Raw genomic sequence first — 22987 nt, 5'->3', positions numbered from 1 at the left:
GGATCTTGCGGGATTGGATCATAGCTTGAAGGCTATCTTAGGAACATGAGAGGTTGGAAGGTGTATATCCCGTGATTGTGAGCCTATGGCATGCATGCCTCAGATGCAGTGATGGGCTCCTACGGGGACCTACGCAGTACCGGTAGAAAAATTTTGGCCAAGAACGCAGAACCAGTAGAAAAAACTTGAATTTTTTTCTTTTTTTCCCTTCTGGGCTCTGGGTATATTTTTTTCTATCGCAGTCAATGAGGTTGAAAGTGTGCGTGTGTGTGTGTGTACATATACATACAGTTAATATAGTAGATAATGTACATTTTTGTGTGCCTGTGTGTAATATGTATGTACACATATGGCATATAGACATAGAATTAAATAGTATATTTTAGATGTGCAGTAATAGTAAAAAGGAGAGGCCAGGCACCCTAACCAAAACTCTTGACGTGAGTGACGTCAAGTTGGCCACCTTTAAGCCAGTCACATGACCTTTAAGCCACCCCCAGTCACATGATCATAAAGCCACTTCCACCTGGTCACATGTTTGGCAAGCCACATCCACAAAATAAGCCACGCCCACAGTGTGGTAGTAAAAAAATTTGTAGCCCTTCACTGCTCAGATGGTACATGAAGCCCTATGAGAGGGCACGCCAGACTTTGTTCTGTGTTAGCTCCAACGTGTCAGCTGATTTTCAGCTTTTAGAAAGGCAGTTTCCTCCTTTTAGGAAAGCTTCCCTGAAGCCCCGGAGGCCAAAAAAAATATCCCCCAATGGACAAACTGGAGGTTTGGGGAAACGCACTTCCGGTTTGCCCGTTTGGACATTTTTTTTCACCTATCGACACTGATGGGTTCCTACCGGTGTGGTCCAGAGAGCCCCATCGGTATGAACCCACTGATTTTCCGCGATTTTTCCCCCGGCGTCTTTTTGTGGAAGAAGCCCTCAGCTGTGCTTCAGGCGAAGAATAACGGTCAGCATTAAGACAAGGGCGGGCGAGCTTCTTCCACATGGAAAGGCCATAAGGAAAATTCCCGAAAATCCAGTGGGTTCATATGGAGTGGACCACACCGGAAGGAACCCCCACCAGTGCCTACCAGGCTTCAGAAAGGACTGCGCGCATGCGCAGGGGGGTGTAGCGCGGGAGGGGCGTGTCTGTGCAAGTGGGGGGGGGGAGAGAAAGGGTGTGGGCATGTGCACGCACGCTAGCACATTCACACACATCCTTTTGGCACGTGAACCAAAAAAGGTTCACTATCACTGGTATATTCCGCAAGACCTCGAAGACCTATCTATGTCGCCAGGCATGGGACAATTAATGTATCTCCTTCTCTGACCATTAAGAGTTATATGTGGTTGTGGTTGTGATTGTATAGTATTGATTGTTGTTTTTTTTAAGGTAGCGGGGTTTTAGTCATAGTTTTAACTATTAGATTTGTATTGTACTGTTTTATTGCTGTTGTGAGCTGCCCCGAGTCTTTGGGCAGGGACAGCATTCAAGTCAAATAAATTATTATTATTATTATTATTATTATTATTATTATTATTATTATTATTATTTTGTTATTATTATTATTATTATTATTATTATTATTTTGTTATTGTTATTGTTGTTGTTATTATTATTATTTTGTTATTGTGGTTGTTATTATTATTTTGTTGTTATTGTTATTGTGGTTGTTATTATTTTGTTATTGCTGTTATTATTATTATTTTGTTATTGCTGTTATTATTTTGTTATTGTGGTTGTTGTTATTATTTTATTATTATTACCTACAGTATTTTTCAGAGTATAAGATGCACCTTACTTTTGGGGGAGGAAAATAGGGGGCGAATAATCTACCCATCAGGTAATTCATCTGGCTAGCCATCTTAGTCCAGACAGCTTCAGCACATTATTTTATCCCCTGGATAGGTCTGGGGTGGGGGGGGAAATCATCTTCGGAGGGAGTAGCAATGAAAACAAGCCTGCAAGCCAGGAAGATTGTTAGTTGGTTAGCACCTTGTTAAGGCTGGGGGGGGGGGGGGGCGGACTACATTTGGAATATAAGACAAATCCAAATTTTCAGCCTCTTTTAAGGGGAGGAAAGGTGCATCTTATATTCTGAAAAATATGGTAGTTGCTTTTTGGCAAAGACTTCGCACGATGTATCCAGCTACTACGGACATAATACCAATCTGTTGACTTTATGTGTTAAGAAAGTGATTCCAAGGAGACTTTGCATTAAGAGTTACAAACTAGTTGTTGGATAATCAAAGAACTAATATTTAAAGAGCTCTCCGCTTGCTTTCAATGAAAGAAACCCTGTTTGGGGTCAAACCTGGTGGCTGATTTGAGTTCTCTCCTGACATCATTTGACGGACTTGTCCCGATGGCTTAGCCGCCCCGAGTCTACAGAGAGGGGCGGCATACAAATCCAATAAATTATTATTAATTATTATTATTGCTCCTGTCTCAGACCTGTCCTGTCCTTCCCTCTCAGACCGGCCTGGCTAGCACTCCTGTGGCACCTACCTCCACTAACACCACACCGACAACTACTGAGGGTACCCCCAGTGTCTCTGGGCGTCTGAATCCCCTATTGCCCCAGCTTGTCAACCCGCTGCTGAGTACCACACTTCTGGGTGAGTTGATAGCCATCCTATCCGATGCCAACATTCCTGGGAAGGCGAAGATATTAAAACCCAAATGACTGTCCCTAAGCAAAAAGAGACCAAAGACTTCCTATTGCTCCAGTATTTTGTTCTTCGTTTTCTCCAACCTGATTCTTCCTGGTTGGAGTTCTGCAGTAGTCATTACTTAATTACAGTGATACCTTGTCTTACAAACTTAATTGGTTCCGGGATGAGGTTCTTAAGGTGAAAAGTTTGTAAGACGAAACATTGTTTCCCATAGGAATCAATGGAAAAGCGATTAATGCGTGCAAGCCCAAAATTCACCCCTTTTGCCAGCCGAAGCGCCCGTTTTTGCGCTGCTGGGATTCCCCTGAGGCTCCCCTCCATGGGAAACCCCACCTCTGGGCTTCTGTTGCCAGCGAAGCGCCCGTTTTTGTGCTGCTGGGATTCCCCAGCTGGGATTCCCCTGCAGCATCACAAAAACACGGAAGTCCAGAGGTGGGGTTTCTCATGGAGGGGAGCCTCAGGGGAATCCCAGCAGCGCAAAAACGGCGGTGGGTTTGTAAGGTGAAAATAGTTTGTAAGAAGAGGCAAAAAAATCTTAAACCCCGAGTTTGTATCTCGAAAAGTTTGTATGATGAGGCGTTTGTAAGACGAGGTATCACTGTAGTTGCAATTGAGACTAATCGTTAAGTAAGTCAGCAGTCCTTAAGGTGTCATATGGACCATGACTTGTGATTTTACTTCTGTGTTCTTCCTTAATTCTGCTTATCAGAAGCTAACCCATCGGACCATGGAACACTGCAGCAGTCGTACACCGATTGTGACGCTTCAATCACGCTGTCAAGGGATGCTATAAAGCAGGGTGGATTTGATTTAAATTAAGTCGATTTAAATCGCTCATAAAAAGGCTTGGTTTAAATCAACTTGATTTAAAGCATAACTTTTAAGGAACAACTGTCATCCCTATCCCGCACCGGCTCCTCCTCTGACCTGTTGTCCCATTGGGTCATCCTCTCACCCAACAATCCCATTCACTTTAATGGGATGTCTGGGGATGCGATAGTGACACAACGAGGTGAGGGATGTAGCGGACAGCAGGTGAGTGAATGCCCACTAACAGGTGCTGCCATGATGGATTTGAAATGGCAGATGCTCTTTAAATGTAAAGACTCATTCTTGCTGGTAGTTAGAATCTTTAATATTATTATTTGCAAACAAAATAAAGGATTCCTATTGGATTAATTGAATGAGTTTACCAAAAATGTAAATATTACAGAATATACAGCTTCATGCCAGATAATTAAGCTCCAGGCTGAATAAACTAAATTATTAATGTATCTTAAATAGAAAACTATCTTTAGATAGAGTTTTACCCAAAAGCATTTTATTAAAATAAATTTGATTTTTAAAAAATCCGATTTAAATTTTAAAAATCTGATTTTTTTATTTAAAAAAAACATAGATTTATTTTTATCCACCCTGTACAACAGTCATAAATGTGAAAAATGGTCATAGCCACAAGCTGGTTTTCTTTACACCATCATAACTTTGAACTGTCATTAAATGAGGCATCAGTGAGCAAGGATTACCTGTAGTTGAACACCTATGGAGGGCAACAACTTGCGTCTTCCTATGCAGGTCCTTTTGGCATTTCCCTGCTGATACGATTGGGTGGAGAAGGAATAGAGTTATACTTACCGGCTGGGCAGGAAGTGTTGTAATGTAAAGGGATGGTTTCTTCAGTTCAGCTGTGACAAACAAAAGCTGTTGTAGGCAAATAGGTGCCTCTTCCAGGTACCCTATGAACATGCCAAAATTGGATAACAGATAAAGTCCTCCTGACCTTCCAGCACTTCACTATAAGATTGGGGCAGCGAAGGGCCGCTGGTCTTTGGTGTTACCAATGCCCCCTTTGAGGCTATCATGGGTGCACAGGCGCCTGTCAGGTGCCGCCCACATGTCGGTGTGAGATTTGGCTTCTGTGCAACTGCACAAGGATGCACACGCAAGATTTCGGCTTTTTTTTTTCCTTATATTTTTGCTTGCTGCGTGTTCTGTCGAGGTCTCTGGTAGAATCCTCCCGAAAATGCACAGATACAATTTCAGACACACACACGTTTGAAAATTCAAAACAATGTTCTTTATAATGAAAATTCACTTAACCTAAGTCCTCTTTTGGTATAGCAAAGAGCACTCGTCTCCAAACAAGCTGGTAATTTGTACAAGTCCCTTATCAGTTCTGTGATACTTAGCTTGCAGCTGTGAGGCAATTCACAGTCCTTCTTCTTTCACAAAGTGAAACACACTTTGCTCTGGTTTAGTTTCAAAGCTGGGGGAAATCAGCACACCAAAGGTAAAAGTCAGCAAGGCAGCCACGAAACACAACGATCAGATAATCCTCCACAATGGCCAAACCCACAGGCTGCTATTTATAGCAGCCTCACTAATGACCACATCCCCACCCAACCACAGGTGGCCTCATTTTCTTTGATAATAATCTCTCAGTTGTTGCTGCCTATGCATCGCTCTCCGCATGCGTAGCTGTATCATTAACTCTTGTTCTGAATCCAAGGATGAGCTAGATAATTGATCTCCTTCTGAACTGTCTGCCACACTCTCCTCCTCCCTGTCACTCATGTCTTCTTGGTCAGAGGAGCCTTCACCAGCAGATTCCACCGGGAGCAAAACAGGCCTGCAGCATGTGGATGTCTCCCCCACATCCACAGTCCTTGGGGCAGCAGCTGGGCCAGAGCTAACCACAACACTGTGTATGCGCAAAAGCCAAATCTCCTGCGGGGGCATGTGTGCGCACATCGGGAATGCACAGCTGCATAGGCATCCCAGATTTCCCTACCACGGCAACACACCGAATGCCGTAACCTGGAGCCCATTACTAGATTGGAGGGGAGAAAAGAGATGTACAAGGGCTTCCTGCTAGCACCCCTAGAAATATTTGGGGTTGGTGCTGGTGATAGCTGCATGCCAGCAGCAGAGTTGACATTCTCTTCCCTTTTGCCCCATGTGAAGGTGAACTTCCATCCCTGAACCCAGCCTCAGGCCCCTCACTGATCGGAAGTCCTCTTCTCCAGGCCCAGCAGCCTCTTTTGCCACCCAGTCTGCAAGGGCCTCTCGGAATCCAGCTTTTCCAAGGACAGCTGCCCTTCCTAGCAGGCTCCAACCCACTGGCCTGCCTCCTCCAGAGCTTACAGGTAAGCAGTCCTGATAGTGTCACTATCAGCCTCAGAGGTAGGTGGGCAATGGGCAGGGTTTAGCTCTTCTCTCATATGCAAAATCTAGACTTGGAATAAAAGAGCGTGTTTCATTCTCAAATGTGTACTCAGAATAATTCATTTGCACATTGCAATTGTGCGTAAATTAATCTTGAAGGCCTCCCCCCACCCCCACCAAAAAAAAGTATGTTAAATATCTGTAAGGACAATATATGAGGGTTCGGAGGAGTTCACTAAAACTGTTGATTTCTGTGCCAGATTAGTGGTTGATTCCCTGGGGCTGATAGTCCTTGAGGATTTTAGCCTTCCCCTTGATGGCATTGAATTTGGGTTGGCTAAGGAGTTCGTGGCAACCCAGTCGTCAAAGAACCAGACATCACACGTTAAATCTGGTTTTGGTTCTTAGGGTAGCTGTGAAAATGGTTTAAAATGGAGAACATTACACCAGTCCTTTGCCAGGGTTAGATCACTCGTTGGTTGCTATCTTGGTGTGCCTGTGCAATTTCCCCCTTCCAAAGATATGACCTATAAGCAATAGCACTTATATACTGCTTTACCGCCCTCTCTAAGCGGTTTACAGAGAATCAGCCTATTGCCCCCAACTACCTGAGCCCTCGTTTTATTGACCTTGGAAGGATGGAAGGCTGAGTCAACCTTGAGCTGGTAAGAATTGAACTGCTGGCAGTTGGCAGTCAGCAGAATCAGCCTACAGCACTGAATTCTAACCACTGTGCCACCACGGCTCTCATTGGGCTGTCTAAAAGACGTTTCCGAGGACATGTGAAGTTTTTCCTGAGAGTCTGGTGGGTTGTTTGTTGTATTTATTTATTTATTTTGTCCAATACACAATGAGGGTTTTAGTGGGTATATATCTATATACACATAGTAAAATACATGATGAAGGTTATAGAGGAGATACTCATAGTAAAATATATCTAAGAAAGAATAGAAAAGAAGATATAGTAATAGAACACATCAATGAAAGAATAGAAGAAGAGATATAGGAATAGAAGAAAGGTATAGGAGATATAGGAGAGCAATAGGACAGGGGACCGAAGGCACTCTAGTGCACTTGTACTCGCCCCCTACTGACTTCTTAGGAATCTGGATAGGTCAACCGTAGATAATCTAAGGGTAAAGTGTTGGGGGTTTGGGGATGACACTATGGAGTCCGGTAATGAGTTTCACGCTTCGACAACTAGGTTACTGAAGTCATATTTTTTACAGTCAAGTTTGGAGCGGTTAATCTTAAGTTTAAATCTGTTGTATGCTCTTGTGTTGTTGTGGATGAAGCTGAAGTAGTTGCTGACAGGTAAGACGTTGCAGCATATGATATTGTGGGCAATACTTAGATCTTGTTTAAGGCATCTTAGTTCTAATCTAAACTTTCTAGGCCCAGGATTGAAAGTCTAGTCTCATAGGGTATTCTATTTCGAGTGGAGGAGTGAAGGGCTCTTCTGGTGAAGTATCTTTGGACATTTTCAAGGGTGTTAATGTCTGAGATGCGATATGGGTTCCAAACAGATGAGCTGTATTCGAGGATGGGTCTGGCAAAAGTTTTGTAAGCTCTGGTAAGTAGTGTGAGATTGCCAGAGCAGAAGCTATGTAGGATTAGGTTTACAACTCTTGAAGCCTTCTTGGCTATATTGTTGCAGTGGGCTTTGGCACTTAAATCTTTTGTTATTAGTATACCAAGGTCTTTAACCGAGTGGGGATTATCTGTGATAATTTGATTATTCAGTTCGTATTTGGAGTTCAGATTCTTCTTCCCAATGTGTAGGACAGAGCATTTGCTAGTTGAGATTTGGAGTTGCCATGTGTTAGACCACTCAGAAACAGCGTCAAGGTCTTTTTGGAGAGTAGTTGTAGATCTCTGGATGTGCCTGGATGAGAACCTTGGACCATGTCGCTCTTGTGCAGCCTCTTACTGTGCATTAATAAGGAGCCATAGTGACACAGTGGGTACAAAGTAGCATTGCAGGATAATTCTGGCAACTACCCGCAGTTAGATCCTCACTGACTCAAGGTTGACTCAGCCATCCAGCCTTCCAAAGAATCTAAATTGTCGGGGACAATAGGCTGACTCTGTAAACCATTTAGCAAGGGCTGTCAAGCATTCTGAAACAGTATGTAAGTCTGAGTGCTATTGCTAATCCCCTGGCGGAAGAATGGGGAGGAGCTAGGTTTTCCAAGAAACGCCAAAGGATGAAATGTCAGATGAGAAGCCTGGAGAATGCTTGCAACAGGGGTAGGCCAAGTTGGCTCTTCTATGACTTGTGGACTTCAACTCCCAGAATTCCTGAGCCAATCATGCTAGCTCAGGAATTCTGGGAGTTGAAGTCCACATGTCATAGAAGAGCCAACTTTGCCTACCCCTGCCTTGGAGGAAAACAACCAAGTGAACCAGCTAAGAGTCTACGGAGAGGGGCGGCATACAAATCTAATTAATAATAATAATAATAATAATAATAATAATAATAATAATAATAATAAGCATGCATAAGGAGTCCCAGTGGTGGGATTCAAATAATTTCACCACCCGCTCGCCGAACGCACGGCTTCTGCACATGCATGGCTTCTGGCACGCAGCGAGGCTTGACCGAGCAGCCTTTCAAATTAAAATTCAGACCTTTATTGTCAGAGTACAACATTTTGGGCCTGCTCCCCTCCATCTGTGCTCTCCGGGACAGTGGCTGGGAGAGCGTCTTGTGCAATTTAGGAGCTGTGGGCCACGGCTTTCCTCTTTTTTTTTAAAAAAAAATCTTTATTAAATATATGCATTAAAAATGAAACAGAGATAAATATAAATACAATACATGACGTATCAGTCATATACGTTGTATTATGACAGAAATAGAAGAAAAGAGAGAAGGAAGAAAGGGAGGGGATAGGAAAGATATAGTAGAAAGGGGAAGTTAGGAGAAAGAAAAAAGAAAAGGGGGATTGAGAAAGAGATGAGAAAAAGGAGAAGTATTTAGCTGGCACTTTGGTAATATACGACCTCTGATTTAAATATGCAGTTGGTGTAAATTTCCCTTGATTTTTGTTAGTTCATTGTATGGTGTTAGTTAATTTTTTGTAGATATTGTTGGTGTTTAACTAACAGGCAAGTTCTTGTCCATGCACTCAATATTTGTATGGGGAATTTGTAGTGGGACATTTATTGTATTTTTTATTTTATTTTAAATTTATCTATTCTGATTTTGTGTATGGTGGGACTGGTCTCTGGGTGTCACACGACGTTCGTTGCCAATGACAATTCGTTGTTTTTGACAATGACAATAAATTTTTATTATTATTATTTTAGAGTTCTTAAGTCCCATCTGGAAAGCGCTGGAGCTCAAAGAAACAACATTCAACATGGCTGCTGCTTCTCTGTGCTGCGGCGCTTTGCGGATGGGACTTAGAGGAAAGAGGCGGCTCACAGCTGCAAAATTGCACAAGACAGCAGCAGAGAGAAGCAGCTGCCAACCCGGAGAACATATGTAGCACGTGTAGGGCATTGCATTATGGCAGTGGGCACACACATGTGGACTATCACCCACGTGCACCCAAGCAAAAAAAAGGTTCACCATCACTGCCCTATGGTCAGATGGGGAACTAATACATGTTTATAAATAAACAATAAATAAAGTCAATTTCTTACAGAACTTTTAAGGAAGTTAGAGCCAATCCTTATTATCAGCTCCAGCCTAAATCGTAAATTACATGGCCAAGGAGCATAGAAATAAATATATGGATTTGCATAAATTGCCGTAGCTGGATTGCATCAAAAGAGGAATATGCCAGCAAGAATAGGCTGCTTCTTTTTCAGTATTCCATCCTCCCTTTGAAGCTGCTTGGTGAGGTTTATCCACCACCTTTCCTGCTGCCCCAAGAGTAAGCAAAACCTGCAATCAAGATGGGTATATTTCTTTGAGCTCACCTAGGTTTCAGTGATAATGCCAGGTTGGTGCCCTCATCAAGAGCCGGGATGGTGCAGTGGCTAGAGTGCAGCACTGCAGGCTACTTCAGCTGACTGCTAGCTGTAGTTCAGCAGTTCAGATCTCACCAAGGGCTCAAGGTTGACTCAGCCTCCCATCCTTCCAAGGTGGGTAAAACAAGGACCCATATTGTTGGGGGCAATAGGCTGATTCTGTAAACCGATTAGAAAGATAAATGGTCAAAGCAATGGAAACTGCAGTTTAATGTTTCCAAATGTAAAATAATGCACTTGGGGAAAAGGAATCCTCAATCTGAGTATTGCATTGGCAGTTCTGTGTTAGCAAAAACTTCAGAAGAGAAGGATTTAGGGGTAGTGATTTCTGACAGTCTCAAAATGGGTGAGCAGTGTGGTCAGGCGGTAGGAAAGGCAAGTAGGATGCTTGGCTGCATAGCTAGAGGTATAACAAGCAGGAAGAGGGAGATTGTGATCCCCTTACATAGAGCGCTGGTGAGACCACATTTGGAGTACTGTGTTCAGTTCTGGAGACCTCACCTACAAAAAGATATTGACAAAATTGAACGGGTCCAAAGACGGGCTACAAGAATGGTGGAAGGTCTTAAGTATAAAACATATCAGGAAAGACTTAATGAACTCAATCTGTATAGTCTGGAGGACAGAAGGAAAAGAGGGGACATGATCGAAACATTTCAATATGTTAAAGGGTTAAATAGGGTTCAGGAGTGAAGTGTTTTTAATAGGAAAGTGAACACAAGAACAAGGGGACACAATCTGAAGTTAGTTGGGGGAAAGATCAAAGGCAACATGAGAAAATATTATTTTACTGAAAGAGTAGTAGATCCTTGGAACAAACTTCCAGCAGATGTGGTTGGTAAATCCACAGTAACCGAATTTAAACATGCCTGGGATAAACATATATCCATTGTAAGATAAAATACAGGAAATAGTATAAGGGCAGACTAGATGGACCATGAGGTCTTTTTCTGCCGTCAGTCTTCTATGTTTCTATGTTTCTAAGGGATGTAAAAGCACTATGAAGCAGTATATGAGTCCAAATGCTATTGCTATGCTATCAAGTCAGTTCGTGGATGAGAGCAGGCCTAGCTTTCAAAAGCAACAAACAGAACCCAGGACCACTCATGCCCTTATCACTTCAATGTTCGATACTGCAATACTCTCTACATGGGGCTACCTTTCAAGAGTGTTGGGAAACTGCAAATTGTACAAAATACAGCGCCGTGAGCGGTCATGGGCCTCCCCAGATATGCCCATGCACTCTGCAGACTGCCCTGGTTGCCGATTGGTTTCCAGACACAATTCAAAGTGTTGGTTATGACCTAAAATGCCCTGCATGGCATCGGACCAGATTACTTGCGGGACCACTTCCTGACTCATGAGTCCCAGCAACTGGTCAGATCCCACAGAGTCGGCCTTCTACAGGACCTGTCAACTAGACAATGTCACCTGGCGGGGCCTAGGGGAAGAGCCTTCTCTGTGGGGGCCCCAGCCCTCTGGAATCAGCTCCTCCCAGAGATCCGCCCTGCCCCCACCCTCCTTGTCTTCCGCAAGAGTCTCAAGACTAATTTTTGCCGCCAGGCTTGGAGCCATAGACCCTGGTCCCCTGGCCAAACGAATGTAGTGTATGTTTGTTGTGTGAATGGCAATGACTGATTTTAAAAAATATACTTTATTAATTTATACAAAAAGGAATAAAACAGGGGGAAAGGGGGATGGGAGTACAGAAAAGAAAAGTGGGAGGGGAGTGGGGTAAACAATATTGTTATATCACAGCTTATATATATTATTGTATATACATTTCGGGTATTTGTCCATATGTAAAAATTTCGTATTCAAAGTTCTTATTTAAATATCTTATAGCTGTAATATTTGATAATCCAACAGTAATGTGGGAAAAGAAAGGGTAGAAAAGGGAGATAAAAAAAAAGAGAGAAAAGAGAAAGAAAAGAGAGATAGCAAGATGAGAGGTAGTACCTGCAAGCAAGCTGGCGTTTTGGTTGTGACGACTTAGATGGATTATATTTATTGTTTTTTGTTAGTAAAATTTAATCATAGGTTGTAATATTAGTAGATTTCTAATAGTTATCAAGTGGATTGAACTGAGACAGGGATTGAGTTATTTTTTTATCCGATTTTTGGTTATACATATCTTTAAGCAATGACTGACTTTAATACTACGTGTGTGTGTGTGTGTTAGATTAACTGTTTAAAATTAATCGGATTGTGATGTTGCATTTTTTAATATATCTTGTAAGCCGTCCTGAGTCCTCGGAGGGGGGCAGCATATAAATCCAGTAAAATAAATAAAATAAATATAAACATCTGCCCACTTGGCAAAATGTAAATTCAGAAAATCTTGTGGAGAAGCAACCTTTGACTGTTGCAGAGAAGATCCAATGATCTCATCCAGGTTTCTTTTCTCTCTCTCTCTCTCTCTCTCTGTTTGCCAGCTAAGCACTGGTTTCGGTGCCCCAGAGAAACTGGTGCTCCCTAGTGACCCACCGGCCTCCGCCTTGTCCAGCGTGCTCCCTGTGCTAGAGACTGAGCCAAGCCACCAGGCTACCTTGCCCCCTTGCACGGACACTGCCCTCACAAGTGCCTTAGAGTCACCCAGAGCCCTTGAGCCAGGCCGGCAAGGAGAACAGGAGGCCCCCGCAGGACAAGAAGCCAGTGGTTCTCACTCTCCCCACAAGCGGCTCAGATGTAGCCCGGAAGAACTCAACGGGGACCCTGTCAGCAGCCTTCAGCGAGGATCCTTCCGGGGCAGCAAGACTGGACGGCGTGGGGGCGGGCGGGGGCGGGGCAGGCGGCACTTCAACGGCCAGCTTCCTGAGTTGGGCACGGGACTCCTGTCGCACCCCGCCTGGCGTTGCAATGGGGAAATGGTGGCCGGCAGTGCAGAAACCCAAGCAGGTCCTTTTGCGGTTCAGGAGATCAAGGTACGTAGATAAGGGTTTAAATGGTCCTCTCCAACTTGGTACCCTTCGGGTGTCTGGAGACTGCATCCTCTGGAATTGCCAGCCAACAGGCTGAATTCTGGGAGTTGTAGTCTCAATATGACTGAAAAGTACCCAGTTGCAGAAGGCTTAGATGGTTCAAGGAAGGTGTTCAAGGAAATTGTAGGGAAATTGTTTTGCCACAATTGTCCAGATACTCAAAAAAGAAAAAAGCTTGCTTTCTGGGGGTACATCCTAATTTGAAAACTCCATTGATCCTCAAGTGCTGGACCAGAATGGACCTTTGATCTAGTGTACAAAGCAGTTACGTTGGTCTCTTCTTTAGGTGAACGATAACTCCAGTTTGAGCCCTAGGTCCCACACTGGCCATAATTAGGATTAATATACTGCTCAAAAAAAATAATAAAGGGAGCACTCAAATAACACATCCTAGATCTGAATGAATGAAATATTCTCACTGAATACTTTGTTCTGTATAAATTTGAATGTGCACAACCGCATATGAAATTGATTGTCCATCAGTGTTGCTTCCTAAGTGGACAGTTTGATTTCACCGAAGTTTGATTTACTTGGAGTTATATTGTGTTGTTTAAGTGTGCCCCTTATTTTATTTTTTTTTGAGCAGTGTATTTCCATTGCTATAAGCAAGGCAGTTGTTAAAGAGAGTCATGCCCAATTTTACAAGCTGTGTGCGTGCGTACATGCCACAGTTGTTTAGCAATTCAGGGCAGTTGTTTCAGCAAAACTAGCTTTCCTCACTGATCGTTCGTGGGGAGCCCGCTGAAAAAGTTGCAAATGGGAAAAATCACACAACCCTGAAAAACGACAACGGATGTAAATGCATCCCGATTGCCAAGCACCCCAGTTTTGTTCACGTGACCGTGGGGGATGTTCTGGCAATGTCTAAGGACCACTCATAAATCATTGTTTTCAGTGCTGTGGTAACTTTGATTGATAATTAAATGAATGGTTATAAGTCGAGGACTAGTTGTATACCGTAAAGTGCACTTTTTACATCAGTCCAGATCTTCTAGGAAGATTCCCAGTTTTTCCATAGTCTTCCAAAAAGTGCGTCATAGTGTGCCTTTGCTTTTTCTGTATTGGACCAAGAGCCTTATGGTCATCTAATCCAATCCACCACTCAAGCAGGTGTCCCTACACCAGTGGTGGTGAACCTACGGCATGGATGCCACAGGTGGAACGCGGAGCCATATCTGCTGGCAGCGAGCCATTGCCGTAGCTCAGCTCCAACGTATATGTGTGTGCCGGCCAGCTGATTTTTGGTTCACACAGAGGATCGGGGGGGGGGGCGGCTTCCAGAAAACCTCTGGGGGGGCTGGGGGAGGGCGTTTTTATCCACCCCAGCTCCAGGGAAGCCTTTGGAACCTGGGGAGGGTGAAACACGAGCCTACTGGGCCCGCCAGAAGTTGGGAAATAGGCCGTTTCTGGCCTCCAGAGGGCCTACGGTGTGTGTGTGTGTGTCTGTTTTTGCCCTCCCCGGGCATTGAATTATAGGAGTGGACACTCGGGCATGCACGATAGCGCATGCGCACACTTTTTCAGCACACAAGGGGAAAAAAGGTTTGCCATCACTGCCCTACACCCTACACCATTTTCAGACAAATGGCAGTCCAATTTCATCTGGAAAGTCTCAATTGTTGGAGCTCTCACAACCTCTGAAGGCAAGCTTTTCCACTGGTTGATCGCACTACAATTCCATGGTATTGATTCGGTTCATACATTATGCTAAGCCGTGGTTTTCTTAATCATGATTTGTTAAGTAAGCTACAGTTAGCAAGATTCACCTATAATAAATACCAAGGCTACATTTTTCATTTGCAACCCAGAATTGCTGGGGTTTATGTCACCCTGAGCATGGCTGACTCAGGAATTCTGGGAATTAAAGTCCACCAGTCATAAAAGAACCATGGTTCCCTAACCCTGCTTTAAAAGCACAGTTTGCCCCTGAGCTTCACAGGAAACCAGGGTGGGCTCTTCTGACACAGAGCTGATTCCACACTACATGAAGGTCAGACAAGGTGGCTTTGCTTGTTAGAAGTTGAAAGCTGCTGTTTTTCATCTCAATGCGACATAAAACCAATTGGGGGAAGCTATATCTAGTGGTCCAGTCTCTCCTAATAAAGAGACCTTGTGGGATTTGGTCATAGGTTGAAGCCTATTTGAGATCGGTTAGATTACGGGTGTCAAACTTGCCACATCAATTTGCCGTGAGGTGACGTTTCGCGATATTTTTCTCCCTTCATGGAGCTTGGGTGGGCATGGCCTACATGAGACACATCCGGCCTGCAGGCCACTAGTTTGCCATCCCTGGGTTAGATTATAGATGCAAGTAGCAGAGGGCTTGCCAGATGTAACCTCCTTCTAGTGGGATAAGACTGATATTATGGCTTAGTGTGATGCATGAACCCAAACATTGTTTTGTTTCCTTTGATTGCTCCTTCTTCTTCAGAGGACTTTGGTTTTAAAGTAAAAGACTATTCTAAAGCTTGCTCAGGAAGAATTTTGGACTCTTCAAACTATGGGGGAAATATGTAGTGTTGGTTATGACCTATAAAGACCTTCATGGCATCGGACCAGAATATCTCCGGGACCGCCTTCTGCCGCACAAATCCCAGCGACTGGTTAGGTCCCACAGAGCTGGCCTTCTCCGGGTCCCATCGACTAAACAATGTCATTTGGTGGGACCCAGGAGAAGAGCCTTCTCTGTGGCGGCCCCGACCCTCTGGAACCAGCTCCCCCTAGATATCAGAGTTGCCCCCACCTTCCTTGCCATTCGCAAGCTCCTTAAAACCCACCTCTGTCGTCAGGCATGGGGGAATTGAAAAATTTTCCCTTCCCCCTAGGCTTATAGAATTTATACATGGTATGCTTGTTTGTATGATTGGGTTGTTGTTGTTTTTAAATTGGGGTTTTTTAGATTATTTTTAATATTAGATTTGTCTACACTGTCTTTTTTATTGTTGTTAGCTGCCCCGAGTCTTCGGAGTGGGGCGGCATACAAATAAAATAAAATAAAATTAAATTAAAATAAATCAAAATAAATAAATTAATAAATGAATGAATGAATAAATAAATAAATAAATAAATGTGTTGCTGTCACAATAACCTGCCCTCATTCTAACAATATTAAATATAAACCTGTGCATGTAGAGAACAGGAGAACCACGTAGCGATGTGCCAGATTATCTAACATTGTGCATATGTTACATGAGGAAGCGTTCAGTGATGGGTGTCTCTGTCCACACACTTAACATTTTCCCAGACTGAAACGAAATAAGTTTAGGAAAGCTTTACTGTTTCCTTAATTTGACTGGATAAGCTGATCCCTGTAGAATACTTGTGAAACCAGGCATTGCCAATCAAGCGAATTGTGCGGAGGGCCTTATCGCCAGCTCTGGAGTGCTTTTAGAAAGCTGACCTCTTCAGAATTGATACTTACCTTCTAACCCATTTCTTTTTCTAGGGCCCTCCGGGTAGACGACCAGCCCGACGTGGTCGAAGGAGGAAAAGCAGGTGAGAATCAGTGCCCAGAAGGGATGGGATTCGTAAAGATAGCAGAATTCAAAACAAGCCTGGGATATCTCAGAGGTTATTGATTAGTTCACTGTTTTCTCTTTGTAGTGGTGTCCGGCCCAGTGCCCGACCGGAGACTACACGGATTCGGGGTCCTAGCATTGATCCAGGGTCCAGCCCATTGGTAATTTTTTTTTTGTTTTCCTCCTGGATGAGTGGGTAATAATGTGAAGTAGACCAAGCCAGTATTTCTTTGGGAGAAGATTCCTCTTAAGCCAGTGTTTTTCAACCAGTGTGCCGTGGCACACTAGTGTGCCGCGAGACATGGTCAGGTGTGCCGCGAAGAAGGAAGCTCAGGTTTCGGTCTCACAAATTTTTGCTGAGAGAGAGAGAGAAAGTAAGCAAGAGAGAGAGAAAGAGAAAGAGAGAGAGAGAAAGCAAGAGAGAGAGAGAAAAGAGAGAGAGAGAGAGAAAGCAAGAGTGAGAAAGAAAGAGAGAGAGAAAGAAAGAGAGAAAGAAAGCAAGAGAGAGAGAAAAGGAGAGGAATGGGGAGAGAGAGAGAGAAATGAGCAAAAAGGGGAGGAAAAAAAGAGAAATGAGAAAATGATTGAGACAGAGAATGAGAGGAAAGAGAGAGAAACAAAAGAGAGAGAGAAGTGACTCTTGATTTAAAGCATATGATAAAAAACACCCAAAGAATAAGAGAGAGAAAAACCCCAGCCCTCACCTGTTTTTGGAAAGGGTTCCAGAATGTGTACACACACACACACACACACAAAAGGGGGGGGACAGGGATGGAAAAAGAGAGGAGAGTGTCTTAGGGTGTCATTTTGTGTCATTTTGGTTGGTGATATGCCCTAGGATATTGTAAATGTAAAAAATGTGCCGTGGCTCAAAAAAGGTTGAAAATCACTGTTCTAAGCAGTGGTTCTCAACCTGGAGGTCAGGACCCCTTTGGGAAGGAAGGTCGGATGACTGTTTCACAGGGGTCACCTAAGACCATGGGAAAAGACAAATTTCCCTTGGGGTTAGGAACTAAAGCTTCTATTCTGGCACCTTGGAACATACAGTATTTTTACAATCCAACCAATCAGGCGTTTACAGTGGGGGTGTCCCTCTGACCTCCCTGCCAATCAGCTTAAAGCTCTGTTGGGAGAATTGGCGCTAGACTTATGGTTGGGGGTCACCACTACATGAGGAACTGTATTAAAGGGTCACGGCAGTAGAAAGATTGAGAACCATTGCTAAGGTTTAATTTACACAGCCTTGATGTGTTTTGCTTCTTTTAAAATTGAGGTAAATGGCTTGGTGGCTCATACTACAGTTTCTACTGCAGTGGGGAGGGAAAAAATGCCAGTGATTTTTGGCAATTGTGGCTGCGGAAGACCATTTACAAAGACTGCAGAAGGGATGCTCAAGTTATTAGTATGTACTCCTGAGGATGCACCCCCAACCTTTTTTGTAAGGCAGTGCTTCCCAAACGTTTGACGTATGTGTAGCTCTTCTATAATTTTTGTAATGCTTGGTACCCCTTGTCAAAAAAAATGGATGTATTTTAATAACAATCAAAATATATTTCTTTTTTCTTTTTTGGCACATACACAATAATAAATGAAAAATAAAATTATTCATAATAAAATATAAATAAAAGTTATAAATAACATTTATTTGGATCAATGAGAAAGATGAAATTGTGCTGAGATGACAGACCGTCATAATTTGGTTCCCTGGTTGTTAATTTCAATCTGAGATGTGGTTCCACTTCCAATTGTGCCCTTTTTTTGACGTAATGTCTACAAATGCTGAGAAAGCAACTTCACACAAATATGAAGTTGGAAAAGGCAAGATGTATTTCAGAACTTTTTCTGAACGCGCACTTCCACCAAACTCTTCCCGTATCCCTATGCGTACCACACTTTGGGAAACACTGCTGTAAGGCAAGGAATAAGGAGCGTTGCTGTCATCCCAACTTGTGAATTGTAACTTAACTTGCCTTTCCTCACCTTTCCCCCTGGTAGGTTGACTACACTGTTGCTCGACGGCCTCGGCCCGGCCGGCCTGTGAAAAACAGGAGGAGGAAATTGGCCACATAACACTGCCTGGACCGAGGGGGTCTCCACCACTGTTCCATTCTGAAGCAAAGAGAGCTTAGGACATCTGTCTCTCCCCATCCGTGACCCGCTTCCATCTCTGGGGCCCGGCCTATGAGTGTAGCCCAAAGGAGGGGAGGAAATGCCAGCAAAAAGGATTGGTTGTTGCTGACAGCTCTGAGCATCTTGACCATGAATGTGTTTTAGCTTCACCACTTGCCTGGATCCGGAATCGTTTCGCCAGAGGGATCTCTAAAAGCACACGGTGCAGCTCTGGTCTCAGCATTTTTTTCATTTTTTGGAGGGGGGGGTGAGCGGTGTTGCCGCCAGGAGGAGGCTAAGGGGGAGAGGGGAGAAGAGGAAGAGGGCCACGCCCGTAGCACTTCTGGAAGCCATGTTTGTAAGGCTCCTCTTTGGTGGCGCAGGAGGCCCTCCTGCCCTTGCTTTTGTGTCTTCCCCCCATTCCCCCTGGTGAGATTCCCCCCACGGTTGGGTTCCCCCCCGCCCCACAAACCTCAGCAAGGAGTAGCAAGGGCCGTGTCCTCCCGGAGGGGGACCGCAGCGCCCTTCCACTTCCCACCTTACCTCAGGCCTGCGCGCACTTGCACGCGGGTGAGAACCGGCTCAGGGTTTTAGTACAAGAATCAGTCACTTCTTCTCTCTGCCTTGCCATACAATAACACATGCTCTTTTTCTCCCTCTCTCTCTCTCTCACACACACACATACACACAGAGGCAAGCTCGGTCCTGATCCCAGTGGGCAAGGTACAAAGCAATAAAGGAAAATAAGCCACGTTAAGTTCAAGGGGGGGGGGGGGGAAATCCTCCTTTCAGTTTTTCCAGAAATTTCTTCCCTCCCTCCCAACGCAGCCTCTATTTATACGCTACTCTAAAGACAGCGGCAATATGAATGGCGGACGTAGCCTGTTCTGTTTTCTGCCTCAAGTCCTGTTGGAACTCGGGCTGTTAAAGAGTCTCAAGTTCACCCTTCTTCATTACACAAAAATACCCCTATATTTTTTTTTTAAACCCTATGTATTATTTCCTTGCATTTTCCTTTTTTTAATTAAACAACCCCTCAAAAGAACACTCAGGTCACAGCATATTGAGGTGGGGTGGAGAAAGAAGATTTTCTGCTCAAAAATACACTTTGCGCCCATCTTTGCCCGAGCAAGCTCCCTGTCCTCCGCTCCCTTCCTTCTTCATCCCCCAAACACATAACACTACAATCCTCATTTCTTCAATGACCAAATCACTTCACACCACCCCCTCCTTTCCCCCTCACCTGGTTGCAAAACTCTCTCGACACATTATGCAAAAGCACTGTGTAGATACTGTACAGGTTGTGCTGTGTCTCCCTTTCCCTCCCATGCACTTCAACCAACCAACTTCGGCCTTTCTTTTGTATAAAGAAGAAGAGGGGAGGGGAAAAAAAGGAATGGGGGGGGGGAACTATTTTTTTTTTCCCTTTTTCGAGCTTTTAAATTTTGTTTTGTAAAAATAAAAATACACAATTGTGAATTGTAGCTTTTTCTATGGGAGCGACTTTTAATTTAACAGATGAAAATATTTTGAAGCTTAGATTGAAGTTACTGTTTATTTGTTTATTTTTTGGGGGGGTGTTTTGTATCAAGTATTAAAATATGTATTTAAAACAGACGGTTGCGATTGTTTTTGGGCAGCTGAAACTCTAGTAGTGGAACAGGGCCATGTTCTTAACATAGGAGGTGGGAGAGATTGAAACCACCTTGTCTCGAAGAAACAGCCTTACTGGGCAGGCAGCCTTAACAAGCAATAACAAGCAGGTGGTTTGCCGATTGGCAGCTGCCTCCCTGCATTGTGCATCTTTCAATTCTCATTCAGATCTAGCATTAAATTAGAAAGTCTTCGTGACTAATGATACTTCAAACGCATTAGGTAATGCGGCATTACTGAATTGCCTTGAGTTGAGCTCACCTCCTGAGATAATGAGAATATTCGAGACCGCCTCCTATCAGCCAGTCATCAGCTTGGAAGCAGCAGTAGCAAACTAGTTCAAAAGAGCTAAGAGACTCCCTAAAAATGCTACGTATTCCAGCTCCTTGAGAAAGTGAGGTTATGATGAGAAATAACCTTGAGAAAGAGGTTATTATGCACCATAAATCAACCTTGCCGATCATCTCTTTTAACAGTTCCAACCAAATTCTCTTTTCTTTTTTCCCCTCTCATTTGCCTAATCATTTTTTTTCTTCGTTCAACATATGTAATAGGAAAAAGCTGTGCGATGGTTCTTTTAATAGCCAGTATAGATGCTCCTGAATTTCAATCGGGTATTTCCCACTTCATCTGTCGAATTGAACATAGAACCTTGTGTATACAAATTTGGTAGCATTCCATTGGCTAGGGTTCTGTCTCTAAAAGGATAGATGAACTACCCGGAGTTTGATATACAAAAATAACCACCCCATCCCCAAACAGATATTTGATTAGGGCAGGGGGCACGCAGAACCATATCTGCTGGCACGCGAGCCGTTGCCCTAGCTCAGCGCCAATATGCATGTGTGTGCCGGCCAGCTGATTTTTGGTTCAGAGGCTCTGGGAGGGCGTTTTCGGCTTCCAGAGACTCTCCAGAGGGATAGGGGAGGGCATTTTTGCCTCTGGAGCCTGGGAAGAATAGAAAATGGGCCCACCAAGCCCACCAGAATTTGGGAAATGGGATATTTTAGACCTCTAGAAGGGCTTTGGGGGGGTGTCCATTTTCCAATAGCACACATACTCTTTCAGCACCCAAGGAAAAAAAGGTTCGCCATCACTGGATTAGGGCAATGTGATTGATGTAATTGCAGGCTTCTAGATGTCAAAATAATGCTGGAAGGAAAACAGGGTGGGGTTGGGGGCAGAGTTCAGTGAACAAACTACCAGAGTTGATTTTTAAGTGACCTATAAACATTCAAGACAAGATTCCCCTTTCTCCCGCAGTATCTGATAACAAATCTTCCAGATGCTTTGATTTTCAAAACTCCGTTATCATTCCAGGAGAAGCTACTAAATTATACAGAAATACTGGAAACCTAGAAAAAAAATCTTCAAAACTAGTCTGGTAGCTGCAATTCATTTCCAATTCAGTAATACTGCAATTCAGTATCTCTAAGGAGTACTGGATATGTACTATATAGCAACCGCTAGGCGGGAAGCCGAGGGGGAAGATTAAGAGTCTTATTGCTGAAGATACCGAAATTAACATGTGGCGGGCAGAAATTTAAAGGAGGTTGATTTGTGAGGTGATTTGTGGGATTAACAGATTGCTTCTGATGCTTTGTGCTGTTTTGATACACAAAGAGCTCTGAGGGCTCTTCAGAAATGGCGGTATTAAACGTTGCAAAAGAAAGCACCTGTTTGCGACAGGCCAAAAGCTCTGGTCTCGTCTTCCTTTATTGATACCCGCGCCGAGGCCCACTTCTCCAAGACATTCCAGGTACCCTGAAGCTACTCGTTCCCAAGAGAGAAGAAAAGAATGTGAGGCCTCATTCTCTTTGTGCGCCAGATGGCAAGTTTATGAGGCCCAACTTTAGACAATGAGCTGGAGAATTGCCCTCTCTGGCCTACTAGGATACTCCCAGGCAGGCCCTGCAAGGCTGCCTTGCTGCTCAAGTCTTTCACTGAAAGTGTTGGTCGAACCGAACTCGCACAATTCGGGTCCATACCGAATTTTGTGGTGTTCGGCATGCCGGACCTGAACCCAAATTATTTTTGAAATTCGTGCTTTAGTTCGGCGTTCGGGCCGAACACCGCAAAAGCCACCACCTGGCTGTCATCTGCTGAGAAGAGGAGGAGGAGCCAGGCGCCAGTGGCGGCGGAGGAAGGCGAACACCGGGGAGCTGTCAGCCGGTCAGAGGCTGGGAGGGAGGCACAAAAGGAGCTGGGGAATCCCTCCCACGAAGAGATTCCGGGGGCGGAGCTTTGACATCACGCACACCGGCAGGTTGCTAAGGACGCCAAAGTGATCACTTCCTGGATTCCATGGAATCCAGGAAGTGATCACTTTGGCGTCCTTAGCAACCTGCCGGTATACGTGACGTCAAAGCTCTGTCCCCGGAATCTCTTCATGGGAGGGATTCCCCAGCTCCTTCAAAGGGAGGTCTTTTCATGTAAAAAAATTTTTATGAAAAAGGACGCCGCAGCGGGCTTGCAAGCAAAGGGAGGTCTTTTCATGTAAAAATAAGAAGTTTTTATTTTCACGTGAAAGGACCTCCCTTTGCTTGCGATGCCGCTGCAGCGTCCTTTTTCGTAAAAATAAAAATAAATAAAAATTAAAAATGATGGGGGCGGAGCTTTGGTGCCACGAACTGTTCGGGTTTGGCCAAATTTTGCGCAAAGTTTGTCTGAACTTGCCGAACCTGAGCAACGTTGGGTTCGCCCATCACCATTCACTGATATCTAGTGATTACATCACGGCATGAAAATAGCAAAGGACAGTTTAAGTCACCACAGCGAAGTGGTTTATTCCCTCTCCAAGCGCCTTAGGCAGAAGTACCACTGTATAACAAATCATCTGAAGGCAAGAGACGGCGGGTAAGATCTTATCATGTCCCAGCTTTAAAAATAAAATGACTGCAGAACAAAGCAG

General features: G+C 44.1%; 1 protein-coding gene across 1 annotated transcript in view; it reads left to right on the top strand.

The window, feature by feature from the left end:
* MBD6 (methyl-CpG binding domain protein 6) overlaps positions 1-20038 on the top strand; it is a 30688-nt gene extending 10650 nt beyond the window's left edge. Inside the window, exons 7-12 of the mRNA XM_070740922.1 lie at positions 2474-2615; positions 5637-5818; positions 12251-12739; positions 16242-16291; positions 16400-16475; positions 18310-20038. Of these exons, the coding sequence (XP_070597023.1) occupies positions 2474-2615; positions 5637-5818; positions 12251-12739; positions 16242-16291; positions 16400-16475; positions 18310-18384 (1014 nt within the window). The 3' untranslated portion in view covers positions 18385-20038. The remainder of the gene's footprint in view (positions 1-2473; positions 2616-5636; positions 5819-12250; positions 12740-16241; positions 16292-16399; positions 16476-18309) is intronic.
* The last annotated feature ends 2949 nt before the right edge of the window (positions 20039-22987 follow it).

The sequence above is a fragment of the Erythrolamprus reginae genome, chromosome 2 (assembly GCF_031021105.1).
Source record: "Erythrolamprus reginae isolate rEryReg1 chromosome 2, rEryReg1.hap1, whole genome shotgun sequence".
Lineage (NCBI taxonomy): Eukaryota > Metazoa > Chordata > Lepidosauria > Squamata > Dipsadidae > Erythrolamprus > Erythrolamprus reginae.
The sequence above is the reverse complement of the archived record's forward strand: the minus strand, read 5'-3'. Positions and strand labels throughout refer to the sequence as shown.